A 13,291-nucleotide genomic window follows, 5' to 3' on the forward strand; every position below is an offset into this window, starting at 1 on the left:
TTGATAACATCTGCATATTACTGGCTTGGTATAGGACATTTTAATAAATAAAATGGTCCCGATCAAAAACTGTGTTGATCTGTTGAGATTCAGAGGGATCAAAAAGATAGCGAAAGATACCAGAGAGAAAGACATTAAAACTAGTTAATCGAAAATGAACTGACCACACCATGGTAAAAAAAAAAAAACAACATAAAATAGTACACAAAATACAGGATAAAAATATAAATATTTATCAATAGAAACACCACCAAAAACTGGGGATGATCTATGGAGTTCCGGAAGGGTAAGCCGATCCTGATCTAAATTTGACACTTGTCGTGTTGCTAACGTTTCTACAGTCCGGATATAAGTCTTATTTGGTATGTCACATTCGCGGAAAGGGAATAGAGTAGTAGTTACGGAAAAGGGAACATATCCGTTATCATCTGTGAAATGTTTATTCTTTAATGGTCAACGAACTCAGGATGGCGATTGTAAAATTACCAAAGGAATGATTTTGATTTCAATTATCAATTTGGAGACATATAATGCGTTTGCAGGCGGTGCTTAAATGATAAGTTATCAATTGGGAGGCTGGAATAATCCGTTTTGTCGTAAAGCTTCGGTTCAACTAACCCTCATTGTCAATATCTAGATCTGAGTTAAGATATGAGTCAAACTTAACTGTATCTGTTGTACACATTACCTCTAGTTCGATGGGATAAATGCGTTTACATTTTTTTTTTTGTAACATAATCATCAAATGTTGAATTATTTAGTGAGAGAACATCGTCTTTATAGTTCCCGAAGATTTGCCTGTTCAAATTATTCATATCTGCCTATAACGCATCATGTAAAAAAAACAATTTAAAAATGCAAGAAAATTCAATTTTACTGTAAACATATATATGTACTAGGCAACGAGTAAACAACTGAACAAGTTTAACTGACTTGATATTATTTTATTTTCCTGTGAATTAACCTTTAAGATTTGTGACAAAAAATAAACAAAACATTCAAGTAACATAACGAACCTTTAAAAACACTAACGATAAAGCATCTAAAATTCATCATAATAAATAAGTATATAGGTCAGTTTCTAACTAGCAGCTGTTACTTCTAACGGCTGTATAATAAAGAAAAAATCATCGTTTCTACCAGTTTGTATTAATGCCGGGTCAACAGTTTTACATATCAAACAGAGGATCAAACACAGATATAAAAAATCACCGCATATAACTTTGGTTGGATTTGAGGCATATAAGAAAAAATGCTGAAATGATAATGAATGATTGAAATATTATGGATTGTCCTTATATTGCTACAACTTTGATTCATATCTAGTCGTCTCTACACAGCCACTATCCAGACAACCGGGGTTTATGCTCGATTTTAGCTGCAATTTGTTGTATTTCATTCTTTCTTTGTAAATCTGTTCAAATTCAGCATTTTGTTGCAATGTAAAATAAGATTTCCAGTCGTCTTCTGTACCTACAATGTATGTAAAACAACAAAATGTCATATACATAAATTGTTTAAATAAAAATATATTTCGCATGTTGGTCCTTTATTATTGTTTCGACCACAACCCGTTGTACTTGATAGCATGTTTCATTGAACATGTGTACATGTAGTTGGGTATTTTATGCGCAGAAATTGATAAGTCCTGGTATCTTTGATGAGTTTATTAGTTATAAATTGTTGCTTGACTGTTTTCCCCCTGTAGTTTCTAACTGCAATACTGGTAAATTCTTTTATATTGCCACTTATGTCTTCGTCTTATATGAAAACAACTATTGGACATATCTTTTTTGGGCTAGTTAGGGTTTTGCTTACACCAGAGCATTGAAACAGCAAACACTCATTAATAAACAGACTGACACACATAGTCGAAAATACACTACACATACTGCAGAGTCAATTAAAAAATCGATATAAACTAATGGTATCCGGTAGAATCGACAGTTCCCGCTATGTTCCCCCTGTTGAAATAGTCACATATATCTCACTAGAAAAATGGTAAGTAGTTATGCATCGTGTTTAATTTATTAAGTAGGAATAAAAAGAGATCAATATACCTATATTTGTATTCAAAAACCTATTACAATAAAGTATCGGTCTTATTCACAACATTCAACTTATTAAGTTTGCACACTTAAATATTGAACCAATGCAATAAACAACAACATTCAACTGACATAAATGCATTGAAATAATAAAAAAAAAATGAAAAATGTATGGAAACGCCAGCCTTAGTACCATACCCTTGAAACAAAAAGAAACTCAACAAACTCCAGACATTTAAATTACAAAAAACAAAGACCGAGCAGATCAAATGGTCCTATTATAAAACAAAATCAGAGAAACATGATAAGCTAGTTAAAATTGAAACAGATACAATAATCAAAATATAATAAAAGGATTACACAGAACAGAAACAGGCAGAAGCTATTACAACAAATTCATATGCAGTTTGATCTCAAGTACTAGTGTCATGTGAGTTAGCAATGCTAAATGCTTATTGGAACTGATCAGTACAAACTAAAAAAATCTAAAAAAAAGATGAAAAATTCTGTTTATGTCAATTTCAGCACTATGCATACTGTTGTAAGTAAAAGTGTGCATGGGAAACTTACTATACCACAATTATAAACATACCTTTTCTATATAAAGGATATTTGTTGCCCGAAAATACGTCCTTGAAACGGTGTCCAATAGTCGCTTCTTTAGAAGATTTCATATTCGAAAACTTTGTTTGTTCTGCAATGGTCATTATCATAGAGTCTTTTACATCGACCTCAAGAAATCTAGCGAGTCTTTTAAACTCATGAAACGGATTCTGAAAAGAATAAATATGTTGCCAATATGAATCAAAACACATGTACTTCCCCCTCTAACTGATATATTATAAACAAATAAAACAAATGCAAACCTTTGCCGGGAATAAATTAAAGTGGGAAATATATACAAATACCGTATCGGTGTGGACAATTCCATGTTTACATCACATGACATTTCCGCGGGGAATACTTCAGTCTATTGAGACGTACGAATCACAGGCACTTGTAATAAAGAAATATATAGAATTTAAATATGAGTGCAAATGTCTTTTTTCAGAACCGAAGAACCTGTTTAAGTATTGTCAAGATTCTAGGAAACAGTACGCTCTACTATGCATTTAAAGGTATGTTGACTTTTTCAGTACAAGTCAGGGTAATGTATAGTTTTGACAAGAAATAACTGCCACATCGCTTGAACGTTAGACAAAGATGCCATTGACGTTTGAAATGGTAGAATCTAATATATAAAGCAACAGGGCTATTATTTAGTGGTAATATACCACAACTCCAGCTATATAAAAATTAAAACATACCTTTCTTGCGTCTTCATACGACAGAACATGTATAGGATTATAAGGATTATTTTTTCTAACGCTCTCCCATAATTTTGCATGTTGAAACCAGTCGTTGAACAGAACTAAAGTAGAAAATAGTATTCATTAAATGTATAGGTGTTGGATTGCATTTTAAAAAACCTTATCGTAGTGATGTAAATGTTTTATATGTACATATATAGGAAACTGCCTTCATATTCCAAATACGTTTTTTTTTTATTAATTAGTATGTTTGTGTATTTGACATGTTCAATGTTATTATAGCATTACGTGCAATACTAATAACGTCTCTCTGTTGATATTGCTATAGCTTTTCAACTCATGTAAGAAGCAAATTCCCTTTGTAATGTTCAGAAAGTAAAAGAATAATCATACTTCATCTAATGTAAGATTAAAAACCCAGGAACAGTGGTGACGTTTGTTTGCTTAACACAACGAATGTGGCCAACAAAATATGCGGTTCATCCTAGTGTGCTGTGAAGCTTTTGTGGCCGATTTGACAAAGTAGTCAAACTACTGTATCACCAGCTTGTCAACACTGCGTTTGTACTTAGCATCCTGCACTCGACAGGTGCGCTCGTTTCCAAACTTTTTTGTCTTGAATTATCAGTTTTCCTCCTGAAGGTAGGTGCTTTTCTAAGGCTTCCTTAACAAATGCAGCATGTAAAAACTGACCGTCACGAAACTGCACAACAGTACTAAAAGTGATGTTCATCACCAATAAATCTATCAAATTATTTGATCTTAGAACTGCATCACATTTACAAGAAAATTGGAGAAGATGTTGATCTACCTTTTTGTGATAATATGTATCGCTCCTTGTCTAGCTTTTATATCATGTTGTGTTGCTTTTTTAAAACAAAATTCTTCTGATGATTTTTTTAGCTAGCTGTACATCTCCGAGTTAAATAAGCGTAAACTTACAAAAAAAATCATCTAAAAGTATTTATTAACAAAAGGGTATTAATTTCATAAACATCGAATGCTTATATAACAATATGATTCGTACCTTTACCGTCCAAAAAAAGATTAAGATAACCAGCCCAGGTACCTTTCCAATCACTGTCTTTCAATTTCGTATAGAAATGGAAACTTGAAACTGCAACTGCTCTAGGGTCTCTTATAACATTAATTATTTTGCATTTCTTTTGTCTGATTGATACCGGAAGTTCTTTATAATACAAATGGCTTCCAAAATCTCGTGGTGGTGGTGACTGTTGTACTTTTCGTAAAGCTCCCATTTCTAAAAGATATTTCGCTGGTAGTTCCTTTGTTATAACCGATGTGTTATTAAGTAGCATTGTCACTACTTCCCATATCCAATGGAAACCTGAAATCAAAATGTGATACTGACAGAATGTTGTTTTATGTTCACCCGTTTGGTACATGTTTAATCATGGGGCATCATGTTTGTCGATCTATCAAACGCTTGGTCTGTAATTCGGAGGTTGTCTTTGACTGGTGCAAGTAACATATTTTGCTCGTTCATTGCTAAAGTATAAATAAAACCGCTGTTATTCCCTTATTTCTTTTTTTTGTCGGGACATTTTATAACTTACTGCTAATTTTAACTCATTGTTGAAGGTCACACAATGACCTGTAAACAATATCAAAATATTGGGCGTTTTGTGTTTATGGTTCATTAGCAAAATACTACATAATTTTGTGTAAACATCGAACTTCAAAACTAATGTTTTTTTATGAGCTCCATCTTTAACCGATATACACAACTATGAAAGTAAGCCGAGGACAACGGGTATATTCTACAACAAAACTTCTCAGCATAATATGTATGTACCAGATATTGATTATACAGGTGGGTCAGTATTCCTAGTGCGCCTCCATATAAGGAACTCAAAAGTTGTGTATAAACAAAAAATCTATGTGTAGTGATATTCGGATATGTTTATTTTTTTCAAATGACTGAGCTTAACCAGATAGGGTGATTAGGAACGTAGAGGAACGTATAATGAAGTTGTAAACCATATGGAGATATTAAATGTGTTTAAAATATTAAAACTAATTGTGTAAAAAAAAAAATATCACTAGGAGCCGCATCACGAAAGGATGGTCGGGTATGCTAATTAACGGAAAAGGTTATCGCGCTTCGTATCTCGAAAATATAACCACACAATAATGTGAAAAAGTCACAGCTTCGAAACGAGGTATCATACATATCCAAGTTTACGATATGGGATGAGCTACAGGAGAAAAACGTTATCATTACCGCCTATTAAACACAATCAAAGATATTGACCCATGTACCTACACTCGAAGATATGATACGAAAGCATACGCTGTTGTTGGACATATGTCGCTGTGTTTGCATTCTGCGATGTTCATGGTAGTACAAAGAAGTTTATTGATTTTTTAGACTAGTTGAAACACTATATGCGCGTGGGAGAAATCTTTTAAACTTGTCGTTCAACGAAATACCTGATTTTGGATATGAGCAAATGATGACATCATTTTCATTGGCTTCAAATGACTGCATGAATTTCCAGTGAGAATGTATATCTGGAAAATGTGCTGGAAAATAACGTCCTTCATATTCTTTCACAGTTATAGATCCAGCTAAATCACCATCCGCAACAAAAGTTTTTAACATTCTGTAAAATAAATATTTCCATATATTTAGAATGGTTTTCTTAAATTGCGAGAGTCATGGCAATGAGATGTGGTATGATTGCCAATGACTAAGACAACTCTCCCTTATTATTACAAAATAACTTAGATGTTAAAGAATATAGACCATCGAACAGTCTTCAGCAATTTGTAATAATCACTTCGCATACTATGCTATACATGCTATATAAGGCCCCGAAATGAACATTGTAAAAAAATTCAAACGACCTGATCTATATGTTAATTTATAATATATAGCCACAAAGGACAACAACTAAATTTCTAGAGACACGCTCATTCATAATGTGGTGGGGATAAACAAGTTTGAAGTCACAAACCCTCAATTACGTGGGCCAACAAAGAATATATGAGCTAACCCGTAATATGACATACCGTATAATGCATTGATACATAGACAAAATAGTAATATGTAATTGTTCAATGAAACTGTTTCATCTGAACATATTTTTAAGTTCTTTGTCTGCAGTTTAACATGTTTAATTTAGTAAGTAATACCACTTGACGATGCGAGAATCTATCACAAAAAGGGCAATTATATAGGCAACTAGTACAAATGTATGTAGATTATCGTATTGCCTTAAACTAAGGGAAATGCCCATCAAATCTGTATACTGAGCTAGAAAATACCCCGGCATAACAAATATCAAATCATTTCAAACGACATCAAGTGCGTTAGAAATGCTTAAACAGTTAATTTTAAAAACATTAAAATAGTATAAATGACAACAGGCAAGAACAACAACTAGGTAAAGGGTAGACAAATAAAGAGTGTGGTGGAGATAAGCAGCCCCTTTTCCTATGGGTCCTGCATTATATCTAGCCCAAGTTAATTATAGGTCATCTTTTCGAATGGGAACCTTGATTTACTCCTATTTCTAATTCATTTTTTTGTCAGTTAACACTCACGATTGATCCAGAATGTGTTATCCCACCTTCATATTTCATTCCAAAGAATTTAAACGTTAATTGCTAGCATGTTTCAACATATTTTATTTATAAGCGTATGATCGGTCTGTTTAGCACATTACTGTCCCCACTCCGAGTATTGAATTTTGACATTTGAGTAGATACTTATATATTCGTATTTTGCATCATATCTCCCATGGAACTGATATGTACTTATAAATCAAACCCTCATTGAAATATGTATTTTGTTTTCTTGTCCTTTTGCGTTACGGAAGAGGCAATCAATGATATATACTAATATCGCATAATTTTGCATGACTTGGCAAAAATAACACATCATTAATTTAATCTTTCGCCAGGGACGGGTGATTATTTCTCTATTTTTACATTTTTCGACTGTTTGACTCAACAACAAAGTATTATTTGAATACTGAAACATACACGCGTAGTCTTATCTTGTTGTTAAGTTGGTCACACGTTTAATGATCTTTTTAATTATTATGCACAACGTATATGTGTGTACTTCGTAAAATATCAATTTCTTCTTCAGTACTAGTTATAGAAAAACAACAACATACTGATGTTTACTTTCCGGTGCATTGCTGAAAAATGTTTCCAGATTTACAGTTAATTTATAAGTAAGATATACATCATATGCCAGAGATTGTCAAATCTTTGTGTTCCATATTTTTGTGTATCTGTTATATATATATATATATATATGTTTGATTAATATGTCAAATAAAGTACAATTCTTACATATAATTCATATAAAGATCATTTGTAATAGTACATGGTTCAATCTATAGTCTTAATATCACAATATGACCTTACCTTTTAGATAAATAAATTGGTAATTGATTCTGAAACAGGAAGCATATATATAACACATAACGCCATTCTATTAATAACCTCACAATAATATATGGAACACCAATCGTATCAAAATTATCTAGAACAACGTTAACACCAAGAGCAAAATGTGTTTTTAACTAGTATAAAACAATTTTTACAACATGTACAATTATTTATCTAGCATATTTGTTTTTCTTTACCTTTCAATTATAAACAGAACAATACAGATACAGTGATAATAGCATGAATAGAGAAGATAAAGAAAACCAGTTGCAGAAACGTCTTAATTTTGATAATGTAAGTAGTAAACATACAGTGTATAATAATACAGCAATAAATAAGGGTTCTTTTTAAAAAAAGATATACACAAGAATGTTGTGGATTTGTTAAACTTATAATTCCTATACATGTATTCTTCGGGTTAAACACAATGTTCGTTTATTTTTATTTTAATTTTCTCGTATTTATTTTTCTTTTCTCTTTTTTTTAAGATCAAGTTGGAGTTTATATTTCTCAATTTTTTTATTTTTCTGTGTATTTTAGTGTAACCCTTATCTTAATTTGGTCATGTTGCTATACATACCCGTAGCCAGGGAGGGGGTTCGGACGAACCCCCCCCCCCCCCTTGAAAAAAAATTAGCACTGTTAAAGTCAATGTTCTGTTCGAATTGTGACTGTTAAAGTCGAGTTTGAGAGTCCAACGAACCCCCCTTTATATAATCCTGGCTACGGGCCTGCTATATTTGTTTTGTGTTAGGTAGCACGAATTTAAACTTAACATTTTGTTTATATAGATTAGACCGTTGGTTTTCCCGTTTGAATGGTTTTACACTAGTAATTTTGGGGCCCTTTATAGCTTGTTGTTCGGTGTGAGCCAAGGCTCCGTGTTGAAGGCCGTACTTTAACCTATAATGGTTTAAATTTTAAATTGTTATTTGGATGGAGAGTTGTCTCATTGGCACTCACACCACATCTTCCTATATCTATTAAGGGGGGTTCATGTTTTTTTATTTCCGAGTCAGAATATTTTTTCAGTTAACATTTTTTAAAGATTTTTGACGCTGTCAATCACATTATTTTTCTTCTAAACAATAACCGTACAGTGTGCCAATCTGAATTCGAAATATATTTTGGGGAATTTGCTTGACCACAACAACAAGTGAGGATAATAATTTTGATTTATTTTTTAAACAGAAACCTATTTTTTTTTAAGTTAAACACTCGTACCCTCATAAGTTTTGGTTGCATTTTATCATTTGACTTGACCTAAAGTAAATGTTGACGTTGGCATAGGGTGAAACTTTGCATATTTATATCTTATCTCAGATCCGTATTTAATTGCCACATTAATTTGCTATGGTCAAGTGTATTAAGTATTTGTAAATTCATTGCTTTAGTGAACTTTTGCAGACCGTCTGATTGACCGTTAAATTTAATATATAATGCAGCTGTGTTTTAACTGTGTCATTTATAATTAGAAGCCATAGAATTTATGTCTCTGTTTGTTTATATGCTGTCCCTTTAGTTGTGTGGTCTGGGGAGATATGACGATTTTATGTGTGAGAAAGTGATGAAAGAAGTAAAGGCCTTCACGAGAATAAAACTTGGTAAATGTTGAGATGCGAGAGAGTTGAGAATAAATAATGAAAGTGAATGGATGTGGCTAGAGAGGAAACAATGTAAATTAATTGAACTGTATATTTTTGAACCTGTTTATAATTAATTTGTATATATGAACATCAGTCTTAAAAGCCAGTGCCTGACAACAGCTCCGTGACATTATGGTGGCCAGCCGCGGGATTGATTTATTTATTTTGGATTTAACGTTTTGGACTTAACTTTTAACTCTTCAAAATGCTACCAAAAGGAATCAAGAAATATATCGGAAGAGAGGATTGCAACAATAACAATAAACTTGAAGCTAGCCTGCTTCCTTAGCGAAAGGGAAGGCAGAAGAAATATGTGGCGTATGGATCCTCATAATTATGTACATGTATGTGAAAATAGAACTTTCAGAAATTCGTCTATCGCGACGTCTGTTCTGAATGATGTGGAATTTACTACTGAATATAGAAATTTTGGAAATTTGTCTGTCGTCGTGATGTCTGTTCTAGATGATGTGAAAATTAGTACTGAAAATTCTTGTCTCGCCAAGATTATTTCAGATGTTCTAATGTAAAATGGTATTACATGTTATTCAAATCCGAAGTTTTTGTGTCGCCAAAATCAGAAGATGATGAGTAAATGTGAAAAGTGTCTTAAATGTTAGTTGATATGGAATCAACAGTCAGTGTTATGGAAAATAAGTGTGATTTTGTGTAGAATGTTTATGTAGCTAGAAATTGTTTGTATCCGTGTATTATAGGTCTGGATAAGATATTCTGTGTGATTTTTCATGCAACGTAGATTTAGGAAATGTTATTGTGTTAATGATAATGATTACCGTAGTGAAGTTGTTTGGCGTCACGGGACTCCAAGACAGTTAAAAACTTTCAGTCAAGCCTTATGAAAGAAATGTGAAAACTTATAGAACAGCATACCATTTAGAAACAGATGGCGTATTGGAACGTTTAACGGAACATTAACCGCAATGTTATCAATGTATGTTAGTGGACACTATCATAATTGGGACAAGTTTATTCCTTTTGGATTGATCGCTTACTTCGTTACACGAAAGTATACAAGAGACTCAGTTTTTCTTAATGCATGGGCGTGACCCAGTGAAAGAAGCGATGTGTCCGCTTACTACAAACTGTACAATATGTTATTACATCCCAAAAAACAATTGTTGATCCAGACAATAGGCCCATTACAGATGAAGGAAATATTGGCCCGAACATTGATCCGACAATAAAATGGTGAAAATTTTAGACACAATGCGATCGCGAAATGAGTCTAAGAGATTAAAGAACATTAATTTGACAGACCCAATTAAATATTTTGCCATTATAAATGACTTTCATATTTCAAATGAGAACAATGTATATATAGACTTTGAATTTGTTTAAATGTGTTAAAAAGATAATAGTTAGAAAAAAAAATAGTTAAAAAAAAAAAAAAAAAAATAATATTGTGTATGTATATATAACCTGTATGAGTATGAGTGTGTTTGTGTGTCGGGACGCCACAGTTAATTGGGGAGGTATGTCATAGGGTGAAACTTTGCATATTTATATCTTATCTCAGATCCGTATTTAATTGCCACATTAATTTGCTATGGTCAAGTGTATTAAGTATTTGTAAATTTATTGCTTTAGTGAACTTTTGCAGATCGTCTGATTGACCGTTAAATTTAATATATAATACAGCTGTGTTTTAACTGTGTCATTTATAATTAGAAGCCATAGAATTTATGTCTCTGTTTGTTTATATGCTGTCCCTTTAGTTGTGTGGTCTGGGGAGATATGACGATTTTATGTGTGAGAAAGTGATGAAAGAAGTAAAGGCCTTCACGAGAATAAAACTTGGTAAATGTTGAGATGCGAGAGAGTTGAGAATAAATAATGAAAGTGAATGGATGTGGCTAGAGAGGAAACAATGTAAATTAATTGAACTGTATATTTTTGAACCTGTTTATAATAAATTTGTATATATGAACATCAGTTTTAAAAGCCAGTGCCTGACAACAGCTCCGTGACAACGTCGACTCTATACAAAAAAGAAATACGTATATCTAATATACTTGAATTTTTTTTAAAGTACGTTTACTTGTTTGTTTTTGTTTATCCATTCTGCATAAAGGTACTTCTTTTTATAACTAATGTCACCTCGTTCCCTAATTCGTCGACAGTTTTTTCAGTATGCAGTAACCTCTTGTTAGAATTCGGAAATCACACAGCGCAAGTGCAAATGGAAAACTATGCTTATCTGGTTCTAGAACAGTTCTACCAATGTCAAAACAAGTTCAAATTATCGCAAAACTGTCATAATATCTACCAAGTTACAAATTCTTAGATCTAGCTGTCCATTCGAGGAAACAACTGTCCATTTCTTTTTCAAGAAGAGAACTATCAAGGAGATAAAATCAAACTTTAATACCTTATTTTGTTTTAAAAAGAAAATATTGGCCCCAAGCTCGGAATATGACGGCTGTTTTTTATTCGTTCATTATGTTTGCGCGTTTGATTTTTGTCATTTTATGAGTGACATTGAGGACAATGATACGAAAAATGCTTACTTTAGAAAACTTTTTAGCGTTACATGAAGTTATTTATTTTGACATTCTGTTTTATCGAAGGTCGGTCATTCGGGCAACCCGGCGTTCTCCCATACTGTTCAAACTGATTGCTTCGAAAAAGCCCAATTGTTTCTGAAAGTGGCGTTAAATACCATCCAATCAATAACTCAATCTATTTTGGCGTCATGTCCATGTTTTCTACAGAGCTTCAATTCTTCAAAAATAACGTTAAATTTGTCTATTATTTATACATGTTTATAAACCATTTTGGAAATTCACAGGTATCGTCGTTGTCTGGTTTATCTGTATGCTCATAATTATGACAATTTTCCTTTTCAGTAACATCCTTGTTTTTGAGACAATAATTACCATTTCCAAAAGTTTTCTGGATATATTAGTATTGTTGCTTTCGTTCCTGACATGTACATGTACATGATGTATATGGACTAAATCTGGGATATGCTCACGAAAAGGCTTAATTCTTATATGAGATCATGTCAATGCTTTGTTTAATTCTCTCGATCTATCTTTGAAGGGGCTGTCTTAACATTAATACTTGATATTGTACTATAACCTGTTTGTTTCCTCATCGTTTTTTTTTTAAATTTGTTGCACTTGTTCGACGGTTTCTCGTTGCACTAGATTTTGATTGTCAGTTAAAACTTTTATAGAGTTCACCTTTTTTGTATTACACTGAACAAGATAATCATTCCGTTGCTTTAAAACTTTATCGGGACAAATTCCAGTAACTTTTGTAGATAAATGATTGAATAGCTAATAGAGCAAAAATAACATACACTTAATCTTCCAATTTCTTTTGAACAAAACCAAATAAACAACAAATTTAACTTTAAACAAACAAAAAATTAACAATATAATAAATTAAAGTTTAAAACTATGCATTTAATTTTTTGATCACTTAAACCGGAGTCACATAACTATTGTTCATCTATCACATTGGAATTCAATGATTGTTATTCAACATGTTTAAGGAAGTTGAGTCTGAACTGGTGCTTTTACACATTTGAAGTTCCAGGCTCCACTTGAGTTTTGTCCTCTTCCATCTGCTATTTTCAAGCAAATAAAACAACATTTTTGTCCACACGGACATTCCATTTGCTCGCAAGCTTCCCTGTGTTTAATCATTAGACCATTTTTTGGACAAGCACGTACAGAGGGACAACTAACCTCGACAACTTTTTTTCTGGACACTCTCAAAATTTTCCTTCTGGAATATTCTTCTGAACAATTGAGGTTTCCACATTTAGCAGTGCATGACGTTGACCATTTTCTCAGACGAAACCAAACAAAACTCAAATCTTCTACCGGGT

At 32.5% G+C, this 13,291-nt stretch overlaps 1 protein-coding gene across 2 annotated transcripts; it reads right to left on the reverse strand.

Annotated features, from left to right (window-relative positions):
* Nucleotides 1-929: 929 nt before the first annotated feature.
* Nucleotides 930-7,824, reverse strand: LOC134680740 (sulfotransferase 1B1-like). 2 transcript variants are annotated; one of them, XM_063539949.1, is made up of 6 exons: nt 7,688-7,737; nt 5,813-5,985; nt 4,386-4,706; nt 3,356-3,459; nt 2,641-2,821; nt 930-1,473 (listed from the first exon to the last, which is right to left on the reverse strand). In XM_063539949.1, the coding sequence occupies exons 1-6, from the start codon at nt 7,696-7,698 to the stop codon at nt 1,304-1,306; spliced, it is 960 nt and encodes a 319-aa protein (XP_063396019.1). In that variant the 5' UTR covers nt 7,699-7,737; the 3' UTR covers nt 930-1,303. The 2 variants fall into 2 exon arrangements, with proteins under 2 accessions (XP_063396019.1, XP_063396020.1); XM_063539950.1 differs by lacking the exons at nt 5,813-5,985; nt 7,688-7,737 and adding an exon at nt 7,763-7,824.
* Between the last annotated feature and the right edge of the window lie 5,467 nt (nt 7,825-13,291).

This window comes from Mytilus trossulus, chromosome 8, assembly GCF_036588685.1.
Source record: "Mytilus trossulus isolate FHL-02 chromosome 8, PNRI_Mtr1.1.1.hap1, whole genome shotgun sequence".
Taxonomy (NCBI): Eukaryota; Metazoa; Mollusca; class Bivalvia; order Mytilida; family Mytilidae; genus Mytilus; species Mytilus trossulus.

Coding starts and splice junctions, on each gene's coding strand:
- LOC134680740 (XM_063539949.1), bottom strand. Junction 4,707..5,812: donor TTGCTCATATCCAAAATCAG/GTATTTCGTTGA, acceptor TTTTGATTTCAG/GTTTCCATTGGATATGGGAA. Junction 2,822..3,355: donor CGTATGAAGACGCAAGAAAG/GTATGTTTTAAT, acceptor TATTCTTTTCAG/AATCCGTTTCATGAGTTTAA.